This window comes from Carcharodon carcharias, chromosome 3 (genome assembly GCF_017639515.1).
Source record: "Carcharodon carcharias isolate sCarCar2 chromosome 3, sCarCar2.pri, whole genome shotgun sequence".
Lineage (NCBI taxonomy): Eukaryota > Metazoa > Chordata > Chondrichthyes > Lamniformes > Lamnidae > Carcharodon > Carcharodon carcharias.
The window spans coordinates 195,146,763-195,166,602 of record NC_054469.1 but is presented as its reverse complement, the minus strand read 5'-3'; the positions used below and the strand labels follow the sequence as shown (position 1 = coordinate 195,166,602).

At 41.2% G+C, this 19,840-nt stretch overlaps 1 protein-coding gene across 1 annotated transcript in view; it reads left to right on the top strand.

Moving 5' to 3' along the window:
* Positions 1–636: 636 nt before the first annotated feature.
* Positions 637–19,840, top strand: part of tdp2b (tyrosyl-DNA phosphodiesterase 2b) — a 36,850-nt gene continuing 17,646 nt past the window's right edge. Inside the window, exons 1-4 of the mRNA XM_041183282.1 lie at positions 637–1,008; positions 6,378–6,475; positions 8,849–9,010; positions 16,216–16,307. Coding sequence (XP_041039216.1) covers positions 745–1,008; positions 6,378–6,475; positions 8,849–9,010; positions 16,216–16,307 — 616 coding nt within the window. The 5' untranslated portion in view covers positions 637–744. The remainder of the gene's footprint in view (positions 1,009–6,377; positions 6,476–8,848; positions 9,011–16,215; positions 16,308–19,840) is intronic.

Genomic DNA, 19,840 nt, shown 5'->3' with positions numbered 1-19,840 from the left:
AAGTTTTACAATCAATAGTTTTTCCAAGTAAAATCAAAAATTTTAAAAATGATAGAAAGAGCAGAGTAAAATAATGGACAAGCTGCCAAAGGAAATAAGTCAAAGCCTCATCACTTGAAATCTTCAAGACCCATCTTTAGATTATTTCCATTTAAAAGAATAGCAAAAGAACCAAAGGCCACATGAGGAAAGTCATTTTTACGCCTTGATTGATTAGGGTCTAGAATGAACTGCCTGAGAGTATGGTACAGACAGATCCAATCTCAGCTTTCAAAACAGTACCGGATAATTATCTGAAGAGAAAAAAATTGCAGGGTTACTGGGAATAGGCAAGAGAGTGGGACGAGCTGAGTCGCTCTAAGAGAGAGCCGGCATGGACATGACAGGCCTCCTTCGGTGCTGTAATTATTCTATAATTCTAAGTTTTCATTGTCAGGACTACCATTTCAGCAGGTCATGCCTGGTTTAGCTAGCCTACCCACGTAAATGTTGCCGGAATATGGATGTGATGCTGACACAATTTAGGTAGAAGCAGAAACGCAAGAGGAGTTTTTGTGCTATGCTACAGCCAATCGGCTGAGGGCGCTAGAGGGTGACCCGAAGCCCGGGATCTCTTCGCCCCGCTTGCCCCTCCTCTCCTCTTCGCCAATCGGCTTGGGAACGGGGAGAGTGCGCGGAGCGCGGGTGAGAGGCTGCCGGGGAATAGAGTCCGAATTTCGAAGGCGCGGAGCTGAGCTTGTTGCTATGAGTGAGCCGCAGCCGAAGAGAGCTCGTCTGAGCGGGCCGGAGCAACAGAGAGTGGCCGGGGCCCAGCATGAAGAGCCGACCGGTGAAGCCACTCCTACAGCCGCGGAGGAGGAGGAGGAAGAGGAGGAGGAGCGGCGGGAGGAAGAAGAGAAAGAGAGGCGCAGGCACCGCGAGGGTCTTTGTGCCGAATTCGCGGTTGTGACTGGTACGGATGAGGCCGTAGCTCAGTGTTACCTGGCGGAAAATGACTGGCTTTTAGAAGTAGGTTGACTGAGCGGCAAAAGTTTGGCGGCCTTTCAACGATGATCGTACGTTCAAAATGCCACAGCTGGGGCAAGGGGAAAAGTGGCTTTGGAGATGCCACATTGATCAGTTTGCTGTTCGGTGGGTTTCTGTTTGTGAGCAGGATGTGGGTAACGTCGGCAGAGCTGCACCTATTGGCTAATACTAGTTCACCTTGGATGAAATTTTACCCTGCCTGCTTTCACAGGTTGTTGGACCCTGGTCACTAGTTTAGTTGGATTAATGGATCCGGGTTGCACGCTTGTTCCATGATGAGCGAGTTGGTATCATAGAGTAGATCAGCAGACAGTTCTTATGTAGAACACATTCAACTTATTTACAAAGGAACTCAGCAGCTACACTTGTGTACTTGCAACATTACAGACTCTTTCTTACTCTAGACTACAGACTCCCAAGGTAGCCTGCACTACTCTGTAATTGGATAAGAATATCATGTGACCATCTGTTATGACATTCTTCTCAAAGGTGTGTTACACATCAGATTGCCATACAGGTGGGAAAAAAATCCCGTGGCATTATTTTGAAGAGCAGGAGAATTTTCCCTGGGGTCCTAGGCAATACTTATTCCTTAATCAATTTCACTTAAAAACAGATTCTGATTAGTTATTGCATTCTCCCCCTTTGGCAGCCCCTTGGGATCGAGGATGATTTGTTTCCACTCTGGCTCAGAGTGACTCTGGTTCTGAGATGGCTGATAAGTCCATTGCATGATCTACAGACTCTGCCAGATGTAGGGCAAGTAATGCTTGAAGGGCTAGGTTGATGGGAGGTTTGTGTGCTCTCTCTGCCTTGACTTTGCCTCTGCGTGTTCCCAACAAAGTCTTTGTGTGTTTTGTGCCTTGTCAAATGAACCTTCTCCATTTTGTTCAGTCACAAGCTGGGGACTCCCTTGAATCAGTGGTTGTTTGACCACTTCAGAGATGCTTTGAGGACACCCCTAAAGCATCCCCAGAGCCATGCTAGGGACCCCCTTGTCCTCACTTTTCACCCCATCAGCCTCCACATTTAAAGGATCATCCTCTGCCATTTCTGCCAACTCCAGCATGATGCTACCACCAAACACATCTTCCCATCACACCCCTCCCCCCATGTTGGCATTCTGTAGGGACTGTTCCCTCTGGGACACCTTGGTCCACTCCTCCATCACCCCCAACACCTCAACCTTCTCCCATGGCACATTCCCATGTAAGCGCAGAAGGTGCAACACCCGCCCCTTTACTCCCCCCCCCCCCCCCGTCCAATGGCCCAAACACTCCTTTCAAGTGAAGCAGTGCTTCACTTGCACTTCCCTCAATTTGGTCCACTGCATTCACTGCTCCCAATGCGGCCTCCTCTACGCTGGAGACACCAAACGCAGTCTGGGTGACCGCTTTGCGGAACACCTTTGGTCTGTCCACAAGCATGACCCAGAATTTTCTGTCACTTGCCATTTCAACACACCACCCTGCTCTCATGCCCACATGTCCGTCCTTGGCCTGCCGCAATGTTCCAGTGAAGCTCAACACAAACTGGAGGAACAGCACCTCACCTGGGCACTTTACAGCCTTCCGGACTTAATGTTGAGTTCAACAACTTCAGGCCATGAACTCTCTCCTCCATCCCCACCCCTTTTTTCTATATCCATTTTTATTTTTCAAGTTTTATTTTTTCCACTTATTTTCATTATTGTTATTTAAAAAATTATTTCCATTTATATTCATTGTTTAATCCTGAGCTTTTAGCCTATTTTTGATCTTTTTTACCACCTCCATCACCCCCCCCCCACCCCCATTAGGGCCATCTGTCACTTTCCAGAGTGCTTACCCTAGTCCGGCCATTATCACATTCTGCTTTCTACTCTTACTACCCCCATTAGCGCCTCCTTTAGCCAGTACCACCACTATTAACAACTCTTTGACCTTTTGTTTATGACACCTTTTGCAATTTCTCCTTTGTCTCCACCTTTTGCTGGCCTTCTATCCAGCTTCCCCGTTCCACCCCCCTTAAACAGTATGCATTTCACCACATTTCTATTTCCCTTTAGCTCTGAAGAAGAGTCACACTGACTTGAAACATTAACTCTGTCTTTCTCTCCACAGATGCTGTCAGACCTGCTGAGTTTTTCCAACATTTTTTGTTTTTGTTTCAGATTTCCAGCAACCGCAGTATTTTGCCTTTATCTTTGTATGTTTATCTGGGTATCTGATAGATTGCAGCAACCAGCCGAGCTCCATTACTAATTTCCACGGCCTCTATCCTCTCCAGCTGCTGCGTGACAGGGTTGGGATTCATCTGTAGAGGAAAAGAGGGAAAGTGGTGTTCCGAGGGTGCTGTTTTAGTATTATATCCTCCCAGTGCTATGGCTTTATGGCTGGGAGCCATTCAAAAAAAGGCTTTTGAAACTCAGAATCAAAATGGTGACCTTCACCAAATCTTCACCCAGTCATAAATCCATAGCACTGGGAGGTTATAATACTAAAACAGCACCCTCGGAACACCATTTTCCCTCTTTTCCTCTACAGATGAATCCCAACCCTGTCACGCAGCAGCTGGAGGGGATAGAGGCCGTGGAAATTATTAATGGAGCTTGGCTGGTTGGCTCCAAGGTGTTTACCAGTGAATCTGTGAACATACTTGGGATTTTGGTAGAGTCCTGCTTGCTTTTTCGTGAAAGTCAATGTTCCCTTCCCCCTCGTGCTTTCCACAGGCTGGCCTCCAGCACCCCTAATGTGTCATTGGTCAGTGTTTTAATCTGTTTCTCATATTAACTCTGGGGAGCAAATGGTTAGAGCAACCTATTTAAGGTTATCCTTTGCTAACTCCCGATAGGTGACCGTAAAAATCTCCCACTTTGGTGCAATGAAAAGGGAGTCAATGTCCATTTCCACCATTGTCCCTAACTACTCCTTCAGAGCCTAACCATCAATGGAGGGAAGGGACCAACGTGCAATTGTGATGGTGGTGACCTTTCTCTGGTCCCTAGTGGATGTGAATGGTTGTTCACTATCCCCTTTTATTTCCTTTAGTCTTGGGCCTAGGCCATTCCTTAGGCCTGCTTGGGTGGCCAAACCAATTGTTATTTTCCTGTCGTGTATGGGAGATGTGGAGCAGAGGGGGCGAGATTCTCAACTACTTTGCCCCAACAAGGACCAGTGTTACCTGCTCTATTGGAGACAGAAGCCACTACTGCCTGCTATTGGCCAATTTGTGTCTGAAGTTGTTTGGATTTTACTTAACTGTGGTCTGCTTCAGTGGCACTAACTTCCTTAACCATCACCCCTCCCTTGCATCTTCTAAATCCTCACCTAGTCTGGTATTTTTCTGTTTGTAACTCTATTTTGTACCAGTATTTGTTTATTTTTTTTGTTGTATGATGTGTTCTTTCGTGTTCTCCCTGTTCCCAGTGTAATTCTGCAGAACAGCAATGCTCTCCTGCCAGCCATTGCTTTCTTTTTGAACTTACCTACCTGTTCCTTTAAATCTTTGTTTTTGAACTGTAAGGCATACACGTGTGCCAACTATGCCATCTTGGCCCCTTTTGTTTTTAGCTCTAGCTAGCATTTCTGGACATCTCAGAAAGTCTGCTGAGAATGCAATTGTAATCCCTATCTTTACCTAACTGAAACTCTCCTGAGGCTTTCTGCTAGTCTCAACAGCGCTGACATATGTTTAACCAAGACAGTTGCTTCTTGTAACCCAAGTCTATGATCCTAACCACTGAATCCTACTTTTGACACCACTGTAAGATTTGGTCCAGGAGTCACAGATTACCCCAAAAGGAGGTTGAAGTCATGGGTGGTTTTAAAACAATTTATTAAAAAAAACAAGTTTAGATACATAAGCTAAATAAGTAGAAAATACATACGACCCAAAGCAGGTGAGAATGCTGGCCCGGGTTGGATGAACGGACAGATGAAGGAGCATGATGCTGACCTACATAGCTGGAGGTGACGGTATCCCCTGCTCTCAGTTGTCTTGAACTAACCAAGCAAGGTATTAGGCTGGACCCAGCACAAAAAGCTCTAATTTGCCTGAAGTTATATTTTTTCCCTACCAAGAGCCTGTTTATGTACATTATTTTGAGAGGGCTGGTGGGTGTTTCATGCCAATCACTTATTAGCAAAGGACAGATGCTCAAGGTAGATCCCTCCTATTTCTGTCTGAAGCCCATGAAGCCATCGTGTGGCTTATCACTTGCTAGGACATCCTGTTAACTTTTACTCAACGGTTGGTTTAGATATAGGTCATGAGATCCCAATTTATCAGGCTATAGACCTACCAGAGCCTCTGGTAGGGTCCTACCCTTGGTAGAGGTAACAGGTCTATGCTCTCCTATGTCTATCATACCAGCTGCCTGAAATACAATCTTTTTTAATAGAGAGAACTATTTCTATGATAAATTAATTTCTTAAGATTTGATAAGATTTTTGGATAGTAATTTCTTACAATACTTTTCATCAAGTTTTACCTTTTCTGATGGGTTAACTTCTGGGATATTACATCAACTCAGCATGTTGGTCTGGAGCAGATACACTAATGAACTAGAGCAAAAACCACCACTTTGTAGCTATCTTGGAAAAGGTTAACTTGGTAATTTGAGGAAAATTTGTACTGCAATTCAGTGGTGCATTGATAATCGCAATGAAGTGCAGGGTCAGTGCAAGCAGGTATTCAACATTTGCAGAGTGTTAGCTATATTTCCTACATTACCACAGTGATTATTTTTCATAAGTACTTAATTAGCTTTAAAGTACTTTGGGATGTCTAGATATCATGAAAGAAGCTATGTAAATCCCAATCTATCTTTACTTGGGCCTTTATCATATTTTCTTACTGTTTCAATATTTTTGCCAAAGAGATTTTAGAAATGATTGTGATACTTCAGGCATGGTATTCTGTAGCTATTTTTTTTTAAATGTCTCCGTCTATGTTAACTGCAACAGTACTATATTAGGACTTGAGAAGCTAAGGAAAAAAGTTTTAAGTATCTTGATAGGATCTTTCCTTTCTGCAAGTTGTGTTTTCTTTCCATTTATAAGCTCCCACCCAGCTACCTATCCCATAAGTAGTTATATCTGGGGGCATTACTGATTAAGTTTTCTGTTCATAATCAATCTCATTACAGTGAGGTTTAAATTTCATTAATTATCATAGAATACGAGAGAATAGCCTGAGGATGGGGAAGGGTACAAAAACTAGATCAGCTATTGTAAGATGATGGCTGCTCATAAAAGCATAGTTGCAGACTGTGGCACTTTCATAGTTGAACAGCATCAGTGTGTTTGTTTAAAAAAAAATGACTGAAGATTATTTTGGATTGATTTTTTGTTTGCTATGATTATTTGCAGAGAGCTCTCAACTCCTATTTTGAAACATATGTTGAGCCATCATCTTCTGCAATGGAATCTACCTCGCAGTTGGTTGAAAGAACAGACTTCCAGGGATGGTATGCAATACCCCATTTATTTTGGCCATCGCAACTTAACTATTCTTTGGGAGAGTGTAACTTATAAGAAAAATATGAACCTTATCATGCAAATATATGTATTATAAAGTTTGTGTGTGTGTGTAAATATATACACTCAGGCGACATCCCTTTGCACATCTCTGAAATATCCTTGATTTTTAAATAATTGACTACAGTAAGAAATTTGCCCTAAGATTATAGTTCTGTAAAGAAAAAAAATGACTGTGTTAGCTTAATTTACCTGTATGCAAGTTTTGATTGGGAAGCCAGGCTATTTTCAAGCAAAAACTGACTGTGATTTGTCTAATTGTTGTGGCAGTCACTTTTCAAATGTTTTGGAAAGTTGCACTAATCTAGGAAGTCCCATCAGCAGTTCTTGGGAGTATTTTCAGGACCTGTAGTTGTTGAAATTTACACAGATCAGTTTGGATCTCTCAAGCAATATAGATGAACACTATTTTCAGAAATACAAGAAAAGAAACAGTGTGTTAAATGGTTATTTAAAAAAAATTGCATTCAGATTGCAACCTTTTTACTTTTGGAGAGTGTTGTGAGGTGGATTTCTATGTAAATATGAAGACACTGCATTACTGTTGTTTATTTGCTTATTTATCTTTTGTTAAATTAGTTCACTTAATAGTTTAATCCTTAACTGATGATGTGATGCTCTGCTGCTTATTGAAGACTGGAGAGATCCTATGGAGACAGACAGCATAATTCTAGTAGCTAAAATAATTTACTGAAAGGGTGTCCCATGGATGTGTTAGTGGAGGAAGACAAAAAAAATTTATGAAGGCATTGGGGATTTGCACCTCGTCTCAGTGACTAAAGAAACGGGAGCCGTGAAAGCTGGAATAAGCAGTGTGAAAACAAACCAAGAAGAAAATAAATAGCAACATCGGCGAAGAAAAAGAGGATAACCTCTTGTGTTTTTGTTTAATCAAAATTGGAGTGCTATATGCTAAACATATGATGAGAGTGACATCCAAGTTGTAACCATTCATACCACTGATCATAACTTATTTGCAGCATATGCATTATTGGGCTGCCTGAGAGATGTATGCTCAGTGACCGCTTGTCTTGCATATTCTGTGTCTCATTGTAAACCTAAAAAATAACCTTTAGATTTGCTAATTTGAGGGTTATATTTTCCTCTCTGCTTTAATTAATGTTAGTAAAAATCTCTTGTGAATGTAAAGCTTGTCTTATACTGTTAATTTTTTGCTAACAATGACTAGAAAAAAAGTATACTCCTAAGTGTTGAACAGTACACTTTTGCATGCAAAAGTACCATTCAAAAGGAAGACAGTTATTTGCAGAAATTGAAAAATTTGGGAAACTGCATTTCTGTATTGTTGTAATAATGGCCAGCTTCACATGCAGGGATGATATTTTATATCTCCAATGGACCAAACATGAGTCAGTGCATTTTGCTCTTGGCATTTGTGTTTTGTAGAAACCTCTGCTAAAATTTACTATTTATCATTCTTAAATGATCTTTCACATAGACATACTATTATTGCTATGTAACTGTTTGGGTGAAACCTCTCTACTTTAAGACCCTTCTTAAAACCTAATTTTTTTTGACCAACCTTTAGATCATTCATCCTGATAGCTTTCCTCTTTGGCAGCTTTCCCCTTTGGCTTGTTTATCAGTTTGTGTCTCATTACACTCCCACATGAGACATATTACAATGTTGAAGATGTTATATAAGTGCAGGCAATTGTTGTTGATTCATTAGTGTGGTTTATGTCTGTAAGGGGAAGAGTATGTATATAAGACTTGGACAGACTGTGCATTGGACAGACTGGGCTTGTTTCCACTGGAATTTAGAAGAGTGAGGGGTGATTTGATTGAAGTATTCAAGATCCTGAACGGCCTTGACAAGGTGGATGTTGAAAGGATGTTTCCTCTTGTGGGTGAGCCCAGAACTAGGGGGCATTGTTTTAAAATTAGGGTTCGCCATTTTAGGATAGAGCTGAGGGGAAATTTTGTCTGCGGTTGTGCAACTTTGAAACTCTCTGCTTCAGAAGATGGTGGAGGAGGGGTCGTTGAATATTTTTGAGGTAGATAGATTCTTGTTAGGCAAGGGAATCAAAGGTTATCGGGGGGCAGATGGGAATGTGAAAATCAAAACACAAGATGCTCAGCCATGATCTGACTAAATGCTTGAGCAGGCTGGAGGGGCCAAATGGTCTACTCCTGTTCCTATTTCTTACGTTCATATGTATTTTGCACAGGGGTGGCGATGCTGCTTATGTGAGTGGGAAGAGAAGGCTGACATGTAACTTAAGAGTAGTTAAGTTATAGTACAGATTAACTTTCTTCTACTGTTCATTTTTTAAATACAGCATTGATTTGACAGACACTGACAATGTGCAGACCAGTAAGCAAGAGAGTGCACAGCCAGAAATAGATGAAAGTCGGATCTCATTGTTAACCTGGAACGTGGATGGACTTGATTTGGAAAACTTGCCGGAAAGAGCACGGGGTGTTTGTTCTTGCCTAGCACTGTGAGTACAAACATTATTTCAGTACAAATAAAGCAGAGTTGGGCTTGTAAAGTAATTTGTGTCATTTATTTTTATAAAGTTGTCAAAATAAATATACATTTTACATTCCTTTCAGCACAGTTGCTGATGACTGCCACCTCTGTCAACTTTTCACTCAATGTAACTTTTACATAGAAAATAAATTCATGCGCATCTACCCTCTGTGCAAACCTGGGTGGGTTTTTTTTAGGTCTGTGTGTGTGTGTCTTGTTTATGTGTGTGTGTTTAGGAGGAGCATGCAGTGAACTAATGATTTACATAGAATTGCATTCAATTTTACAGCATAGAAACACTATTTGACCCAGCTTTTTTAATCTGGTTATGCTGCACATGAGCCTCCTCCCACCTTATTTCATCTCATTTTATCAACATGTCCTTCTATTCCCTTGTTCTTAAATACTTATCTAGTTTCCCTTAAATGCATCTGTACTAACTGCCTCAACTATTCCATATGGTAGGGAAGTTCCTCATTCTTTCAATTCTCTGGGTAAAGAAGTTTCTCTTGAATTCCTTACTGGACTTATTATGGCAATTTATATTTGTGGGCCCTAGTTTTGGACACTCTCTCCAGTGCAAACATCTTGTCCATGTCTACCCAGTCAAAGTCCTTTATAATTTTAAGGATCTCTATAGAGTCACCCCTCAGCCTTCTCTTTTGTAGAGACAAAAGCCCCAGCCTCTTTAGTCTTTCCTGATAGTTGTACCCCTCAATTCTGATTTGTCCTGTAGTGGCAGAAGTAACTGTCCAAACTGAATGTGCAAACCCTTGGTAGCCCAAAGGTTGTAAATGGTGCCCACCTATGAAAAGGTGAATTTATGTTGGGATTGCAAATTCACAATGACTATCTGTTGAGAGAGTTGTTACATCAGACCCTTAACCTATGCACATTGTAGTATTCTAATGCAGCCTCCATCTCTTCATTCTTTTGTTTCTGTGCTCAGCCTCCAGAAACATTTTAAGCAGTTCAGAACATGCCTACCAGTCTGACATTCAGGCCTACCGTGGAATTTGATTAACATGAAATTTGTTGTTACTGATGTTGTTGATAATACTTTAATGCTTTTGAAAGTCCCAGATGCAAAGGGAGTTCTGACTGGCAGGCCTCCATGATGATGAAATTTGTCAAAGTTTATGCCCCATTGTTATTTATGCATGGCAAAGTTCCACAAGCAGCAATGTGATAATGACCAGATAATTTTCTTTTCCTGGTGTCGTCTGCGGGATTGATATTAGTCAGGACATTTTAATGGTACACCCTGTGTATTGCACTTGTCCTTTTTTAACTGTTGCTGAACATTAACAAAAATAGTGCAACTTTTATGCCAAGTAACAGATAGGGGTCACAAGTTACAGAAACCTGTATGAAAGGTGTGATTCATACACTGGATATTACAAGATACAAAGGATTGCTAGATTAGCTTAATTATTAATGTTTCATGGTATAATATGTTGCTAGTCCTACAGATAGAATTACTGCCATACAAATCAGAGAGGGGATTAGACAAGGTCATGCATAATATTACAGGACTGTTTCCAATTTTGGGGCTGCCTGTGTTCCAAATGCATCCCATATCTATTGATGGCAAAACTTGCAAATACACAGTTGCTTGAAAGTCTTGTTTGCCACTTATGTTTCTGGCCTTGGACCTTCTTCAGTGTTTGCTAAGGCTGGAATTGTCAACCTTTGTAAGCCTGCCTCTGGCCAGAAGAGAACAATGGGCTGTATGTCTCAACAGCAGCAGGCTTCTGCCTGTGGCAATCAAAGCCACTCTGATGTGGAATCTTCCTCTGGAGACGTATGTATGGCCTTGTCCTGGTTATTCCATTACCTGCACCTCTTAACCATAATATTCTGTTTCTCTGGAACTCTTGTCTCTTGAAATATCTATTGACCTCTCTTGCCACCTTTTTAAAAGCCGCCTTGGAACTCATTTCCTCAACCACATTTTCAAGTCCCTTCTTGCAAGGCTCAACATCCATTCCTTTCCTTCACAGAAACAGGACTAGGCCATTCAGTCCCTTAAGCTTGTTCTGCAATTCAGTTAGATAGTGGCTGATCTGTATCTTAACCCCAGCTACCTGCCTTGGTTCCATAACCCTTCATACTCTTGCCTAATAATCAATTGATCTCAGTTTTGAAATTTTCAATTGACCTAGCCTCAACAGTTTTCTAGGGGAGAGGGTTCTAGCTTCTCACTTCCCTTTGTGTGAAGAAGTGCTCCCTGACATTGCCCCTGAATGACCCAGCTGTAATCTGAATGTTACGCTTCCTTGTCCTGGACTCCTTCAGCAGAGGATATAGTCCCTGACTCTCTCTTTCATATGAATCCTTTAATCATTTTAAACTCCTCAATTAGATCACCCCTTAATCTACTAATCTCAAGAGAATACAAGCCTACTCTATACAACCTGCCCTCCATAATGTAACCCTTATAGCCCCTGAGAAAACCACTGCAAATCCTCTAAGGCCAATGTAATACCTTGAGATGTAATACCTAGAACTAAACTGATTAAATACTCTAGATGGAATCCAAATGTTTATCCGTATTTTGGCCCTCTTGAGTTAAATATCAATGTTGCATTGGCTTCTTAAATTACTTATTGGACTTACCCATTAGCATTTAGTGATTTCTATACTTGAACTTCTAAATCTCTCTGCTCATCCATATTTCTCTATTTCCGCCATGTAAAAATATGCTAATCTAACTTTCTTGGGTTCAGAGTGGGTGACCTTACACTTCCTGATGTTGAACTTCATCGGGCATAGTTTTGTCTACTCACTCAATCCAACTGTGTCCCTTTAAAAGCTTTCTTTTTGAGAATGAGAGGTCACAGATTTGAAGTAATTGGCAAAAGGAGCAAAAGCAATGTAAGAAAAATCTTTTTCACACAGTTAGTGGTTAAGGTCTGGAATGCATTGCCTGAGAGCGTGGTGGAGGCAGGCTCAGTTGAAATATTCAAGAGAGAACTGGACTGTTGTCTGAGAAGGAAGAATGCGCAAGGTTACGAGGAGAAGATGGGAGAATGTCACTTAAGTGGATTGCTTATTCAGAGAGCCAGTGCAGACGTGATGGACTGAATGGCCTCCTCTTGCACTGTAACAATTCTGTGGTACTGTGATCTACACTAGTTTCTATGTCACCTAATTTAGTGTCATCATAAAACTTAAATATATGGCCCCCTATTCTATTCTCCAAACTATTTATAAATAGTGCAAATTTTAGGCCCTTGGCCGTAGCTCAGGGGAACACCACAAGTCACATCCTGCTATTGTGAGTATATACCCATTATCCCTACACTGTCTCCTACCTCCTAACCAAATCCCTATCCAAGCTGATTGGTTGTGTCAAATTCCATGTGTGCTCCCATTTTTGTGAACAGTCTTTTAATGTGGACCTACTTTGAATGCCTTCTTGAAGTCCTTATAAACATATTACAAAAGATTTATGCTTCACTCCAATCTCCTCCCATCTTTCCTCCTCTAATCTGTTATCGTAATGCTCTATTCCCTTGTCCCTCAAAATGCTTGTCTACCTTCCCCACAAATACATCTCTACTGTTCACTTCAACGCCCTGTAGTTTTGAGTTCCACATTCTCACCATTCTTTGGGTAAATATGTTTCTTCTGAATTCCCTATTGGATTTCTTGATGACTATTGTGTATCGATGGTCTCTAGTTATGCTCATCTCCACAAATGGAAACATCTTTATATTCACTGTATCGAAATCTCTCATAATTTTAAAGACCTCTATTAGTTCACCCCTCAGCCACCTTTTTCAAGAGAATAGCGACCCAACCTGTCAATCCTTTCCTGAGATCTATACCCACGCATTTCTTGTATCGTTCTTGTAAACTACAATTTAAAAAAAAAAAAAAAAATTATTATTCATGGGATGTGGGCTTCACTAGCTGGGCCAGCATTTATTGCCCATCCCTAGTTGCACTTGAGAAGGTGGTGGTGAGCTGCATTCTTGAATCGCTGCAGTCCATGTGGTGTAGGTGCAGTGCTGTTAGGAAGGGAGTTCCAGGATTTTGACCCAGTGACAGTGAAGGAAAATTCACCTAGATTTATTAGACATGGTGTACCCTTTACAAATCCGTGCTGGTTCTCTGATTAACTCCTATTTGTCCAATGCTCTGTTAATCTGTGCATAATAACATTCTAGTAAATTTCCCCAGAACTGATGTTAGGCTTATATTTTTTTAGTTAACTTCTATGATCACAATTCCTGAATCAAGATTTTTTTGGAAGATCATGATTAATGCATCAACAATTTTCTCACCTACTTCTTTTAATACCCTGGGGTGGAAATCATCGGGTCCTGGAGACTTTTTCGTCTTTGTCATTAGTTTACCTATTGCTTTTTTAAAAGAAAAATATTTCTTCACGGGCTGTGCACATCGCTGGGAAGGGCAATGTTCATTGACCATTCCTAATTGCCCTTGTGAAGGCGGTGGTGAGCCACCTTCTTGAAATGCTGTAGGCTATGTGGCGTTCGTGCACCTGCAGTGTTGTTAGAAAAGAAGTTCCAGGATTTTGACCCAGCAACAATGAAGAAATGACAATATAGTTCTGAGTCAGGATGGTGTGTGGATTGGAAGGGAGCTTGCAGGTGATGTTCCCATGTATCTGCTGCCCTTGTCCTTTCTGATGGTAGGAGTCACAGATTTGGAAAGTGTTGATGAAGGAGCCTTGGTGAGTTGCTGCAGTACATATTGTAGATTGCGCACTATATTAGTGGTAGAGGGAGTGAATGTTTGAGATGGTGGGTGGGGTGCCAATCAAGTGGGCTGCTGTCCTGGATGGTATCCAGCTTCGAGTGTTGTTGGAGCTGCAGTCATCCAGGCAAGTGGAGTGTATTCCATCATCTGCCAACTTGCACCTTGTAGATGGTGGGCAGGCTCGTGGGGGGCAGGGTGGTGGTCAGGGAGTGAGTTACTTACCACAGAATTTCCAGCCTCGGAGCTTCTTTTGTACCCATGTTATTTATATGGTCTAGTTCAGTTTCTGGTCAATGGTAAGCCCCAGGATGTTGATAGAGGGGAAATTCAGTGATGGTGATGCCATTGACTGTCATGGGGAGATGGTTAGATATTCTCTGTTGTTGGAGATGGTCATTTCCTGGCACTTGTGTGGCATGAATGTTACTTGCCACTTGTCAGCCCAAGCCTTGCTGCATATAGCCATGGACTTCCTCAGTACCTGAGGAGTCACAAATGGTGCTGAACATTGTGCAATCATCAGCACACATCTGCACTTCTGACCCTATGATGAAAGGAAGGTCATTGATGAAGCAGCTGAAGGTGGTTGGGCTTAGGGCATTACCCTGAGAAACTCCTGCAGTGATGTCCTGGAACTGAGATGATTGACCTCCACCAACCACAACCATCTTTCTCCTGACTCCAACCAGTGGTGATTTTTCCCCCTGACTCCCATTAAGTTCTGTTTTGCTAACACTCCTTAATGCCACACTTTGTCAAATACTGCCTTGATGCCAAGGGCAGTCACTCTCACTTCACATTTTGAGTTCAACTCTTGTCCATATTTTGACCAAGGCTGTAATGAGGTCAGGAGCTACCTGGCCCTGGCTGAGTGCAAACTGAGCATCAGTGAGCAGGTTATTGTTGAGTGTGCCATTTGATAGCTCTGTTGGCAACTCCTTCCATTACTTTGATCAAGAGTAGACTGTTGGGGCGGTTATTGGCTGGGTTGGATTTGTCCTGCTTTTCTTTGTGGACAGAACATACCTGGCCAATTTTCCACATTGCCAGGTAGATTCCAGTGTTGTAGCTGCACTTGGCTAGGGGTGTAGCTAGTTCTGGAGCACATATCTTCAGTACCATTGTCAGAATGTTGTCAGGGCCCATAGCCTTTACAGTTTCCAGTGCCATTTCTTTATCACGTGGAGCGAATCGAATTGGCTGAAGACTCTGATCATCTGTGACATCTATGATGCTGGGGACCTCAGGAGGAGGTTGAGATGGATCATCCACTTGGCACTTCTGGCTGAAGATAGTTGCAAATGCTTCAGCCTTGTCTTGTGCGCTAATGTGCTGGGTTCCTTTTTCTTTGGCGGCAGCGATATTTGTGGAACTTCCTCCTCCAGTTAATTTTTTAATTGTCCATCACCATTTATGACTGATGTGGCAGGACTGCAGAGCTTTGATCTGATAAGTCGGTTGTGAGATCGCTTGGCTCTGTCTATCACATGTTGCTTCCGCTCTTTGGCATGCAAGTAGTCCTGTGTAGGTTAACACTTCATTTCAGGTATGCCCGGTGCTGCTCCTGCACTTTTCATTGAACCAGGGTTGATCCCTCAGCTTGATGGTAATGGTAGAGTGGGGGATATGTTGGGCCCTGAGGTTACAGATTGTGATTGAATGCAATTCTACTGTTGCTGATGTCCCACAGTATCTCATGGATGCCCAGTTTGAGTTGCTACATTCCCTCTCAGTTTTTCAGCAAGTTTCTCTCCTGTGTGTTAATGCATCGGCTTCTTTACACTGTTATATGGTGGTTAATTAAAAAAAGTCCCACCAAAATCAATTCTACCTATGATGTTTCTACTGCTTGCTTACCCTTGCTGATGTTTTCCCTTCCTAATGCTGTAATAGTGTCTGCCAATAATGCTACTCTGCCTTTCCTAATTTCTCTGTCCTTTCTAAAGAACTTGTGACCTGGAGTATTTATCTTCTAGTTATGCCCAATTAGAAACCAGGTCTCAGTGATGACCACTCTGTTATACCCTTGAATTTGTGCTTCTAATTCACTTGTGCTCCACAAATTGACATTATAGTTTTAATTGGGCCTTAAACGCTGTCATGTCCTTATGTCCTGATGTTTTTAACACACATTTTAACTTACTACAGTCCTTGCTTTTTACCACTTCTGTAATTTTCAGTTATTTTGCTATTTCCTAGATTCTTTCTGAACCTGAACCTTTTATTACCTTTAACAGCATGGATTACCTGGACTCTTACACACATCTTCAGGCTATTATTTGTTTTTACCTAAGTCTACGTTATTATAGTACCATATAAATGTGAGTTCTTTTTGTAGTGTATTTGGGCTACAAAGGGTTTTTGAACTCTTTGTGGGTTTATATTAAAATCTGAGAGTTTTTAGATGATGAAGAATGAACAAACTTTCTTTCCTTTTCAAAGGTATAACCCTGATATAGTGTTCCTGCAGGAAGTTATTGAATCCTATTACCTGTACTTAAAGAAGCGAGCAGTCAGCTACACAATTATTCCAGGTATGAAATGAGCTATGACCTAAACTTTGTGGACTTGAGTATCATTTCTTTGTCTGAATGAGGACAAAGTGGTTTGTGATTTTAACTTTTAAAAGTATTTCAAATTTTGAATTGATTGACAGTTCCACGAGAGTTTACACTGAACTTTCCAGTTTTGTTCCTGCTGATGTTCTATAATCGCAACTATAATGGAGAATTTAAAGGTTGCAATACTTGTCCACAATTGGTCGTGCCTTCAGCTACCTAGCCCTTAAGTTCTGGAATACCTACTCTAAACCTCTTTGCACCTCTACAGCTTTCTCCTTTTTAAGATGCTCCTTAAAACCTACCCTTTTGACCTAGCTTCTTGTCATCTGTCCTAAGCTTATGTAGCTTGGTGTTAAATTTTGTTTGATGATGTTCCTGTGAAGCGCCTTAACACTTGTTTGCTATGTTAAAGGTGCTGTATAAATACAAGCTGAGAGGGTTAATGGGAGAAAAAATTGGCCTGTTCATAAAGCCACCTAGTGGCCTTTCTGCTACATTGCATTGAAGTTCAACTTATTTCTGATTTTTATTTCACGTTGTTTTGATAAATGTCATTCATAGTTTGGTCTGCCTCAGTAACTAACAATTTGTCAGTTTCATTGGCATATTTTCAGTTCTGCAGAAAGTAGTTATATGAATGAAGCTTTTCATTTTGTTAAATGTATCTCTTATTCAATTGCTTTTGGGGAGAGTGGCTTAGGTCAGAAAGGGAAGCATTTTAATGATGTATCAAGAAGCAGCGTGAGATGTTTTGAATTTTGGTTGAATTTCCCTGGGGCCAGTGGAGGATCAGCTGACTGGTGTGAGCACCAAATGTCAAAAAAATCACCAAGGTTATTTCTTGGATAAATAAACTTCGAACTCAAATTTTGAGACAGCAGTTTTCTGTATTAAATATCCAATGAATAAAATTCTGACTTGCAGTAGCTAAGCCAACTGTCCTGATGCAGACCTGAAAATTAGCTGTAACTTTACCAAGAGCATCTTATCAAAATCCTTCAAAAAAAAAATTAAACATTCAGACTGATTTATTTTACTTACAACTTGCAACTGGCCAATCGCTTAAGTGTAGTGGAAATAGTAAAGATCTTAGCATAGTTTTGGCTGTATCTCAAAAACTCTGTTACAATCTCTATAGAAACTGAAAACTTTTTAAAAGAAATTCAAACTTCCAGTTAATAGCTGAAAGAACAATGCAAGATTTCATGTTTTAAGACGTTTACTGTAAGACAGATTAAAAGCACTTTTGATGAAACACTTTTTTGTACTTTTAAACTGCAGAACGGAATACCTCCTCATCTTGTTTCTAGCACAACTGAAAAAAACCCACTATCAGGTATCCATTACACTGTCCTTTAAACCAGCATTCAATTTTCCCAGAATCAATCCAAAATGATTCATAGCTCCTGAGGGTTTATTTCTTTCTGTGTTGTTTTCTTTTCTCAACCTGCTAACTTTTAACCCCAGAACAGTCCTTTACTGGAGATCCTCCCTCTAGTGCAAGCTAGGCAAATGTTTCAGCTTCGTTTTAACTCCTCACAGATTTGGTCTTTTCAGTTTGAGCATGAGCTTCCACCTGTATTCCAGCATGATGAATCATAGAGACTGTCTCACATTGGCCTTGTATTTAGGTATAATTAGCTACCCTTGAGACCCCCAATTCTCTTATATTTTGACTGCCATTGTCTCCTTTTGGAAAAACCTTGTTGCACCTTCCTCATAAAACAATCTGAGCCCCCTTCAATCTCCAAGAATAAAAGCACCCAAGCTTGCTGTCAGGCAGACTTCAGTGCAGGTCACATGACCTCCTTCATTTTACCTTATGTTGAAGACATGGTCCCAAATCATAACAATACTTTTAATCTCATTGTAACAACACCTGTTATCTGATAAATAGCAAACAGCTTTAGCAATGTTACCTGTCGCTAGGTGGAGTATCTCCCTAAATCAGAACATCAAGCTTCAAAAGGGGAGGAAATGATATTTAGGCACACTCGCATGCAGTCCCTCAAAGTGAGGAGTGTGTTTGCCATGGAGTCCATGGCAAGAGCTTGTGGGTGGACTCTTTTAATGTGGAAAGGCTGTTGTGTTGCAGCTTTCACACTGTTCTAGTTAACCATGAACCGCCCCCGCTCTTACTACCTGCCATAGGCATATCAGAAGGATTTACAGGTTAACAATCAACTTGCTTGGCTGCACTGCGAACGCACCAGAACAAGTCCTGGGGTGGGACTCTGATATTGAGTCATATTATTCATGAATAACAAGGCAATTGAGAAAATTACAGGGGTGTTTGTTGCCCCTTTTAAGGAAATGTCAATTATATTATTGTCTTATTTACCAGTTATTATGGTGTAGCAGATGTTGCTTTTTTGAGTTTGGAACTAAGGTGTTTTGGGAGAAGATTTCTTCTGCTCTATGGTTAATTAAATTATCTGATTTTGCACACAGTATATTGAGGAAGGCTTTCCCTACAGTTGGGTGAGCGTAAAAACATAAGATAGAGGAGCAGGAGTCGGCTCCTCAAGCCTTCTCCGCAATTCACTTAGAACTTTGCTGATCTTCTGTCTCAACTTTACTTTCCTGCTCTATTCCCATATCCCTCTATTCCCTTAGTCCTTTAGATCCATCAATCTATTTTGAATATATTCAACTGAACACCTAACACCCTCTTAAGTTGGAGAATTCCAAAAATTCACAACCCTCTAAATGAAGAAATTTCTCCTCATCCCAGTCCTGAATGGTTGGCTACCCACCCTGAGACTATGATCCCTAGATCTAGACTTTCCAGCCTCTCGGCATCTACCCTGTCAAAACCCTTTAAGAATTTTATACATTTTGCAGAGATTGCCCCACATTCTTCTAAACTCCAGAGATTATAGGCCCATTCTACCCTATGTCTCTTCAGAAGACAACACCTTTTTTATAGCCCAACCCCCTTACAATAAAGGCTAATATACCATGTGCCTTAGTTGCTTGCAGTACATGCATGTTACGGACAGGAGGGGGTTTAATTTAAACAGCCCTGATCTCTCCTCTTGCCACCCATCCGCAAACAGAAAGGTGTTTTGAGTTGCTTCCTCCTTTATAAGCGGTCGTGTATTTCCCAACCCTTAAGTTTTGGTGTGACCCAATGTTTCTATTGATAACTCCACAGCAAACTCGAGATGGGATGAACTTAAAGGGTTAGTTTATTTGCACATGCTCAAATTGTGTGTTTGGAGGGGCGGGTGACAGGTGAGGTCGCTACAATACCTCCTGTGCACTCATAGTAAAAAGGGGATAGAGAAAATAAAGATTTACAGGGCAAAGACCACAGGTAAGAATTATTGTTTCACGTGGGTTCCAGCGTCCAGAATCAAAGTCCGACGAGGCATTCCTTCACAGAAACCCACAGGCTGAAATCGATGCTGTAAAATTCACTTTTCCAGTGGAGTTGACTTCACACAATGAGAGAGGCATGCAGGGATGAATCAGTCTTGCAGGCAACGATACAGAGTTCTAGC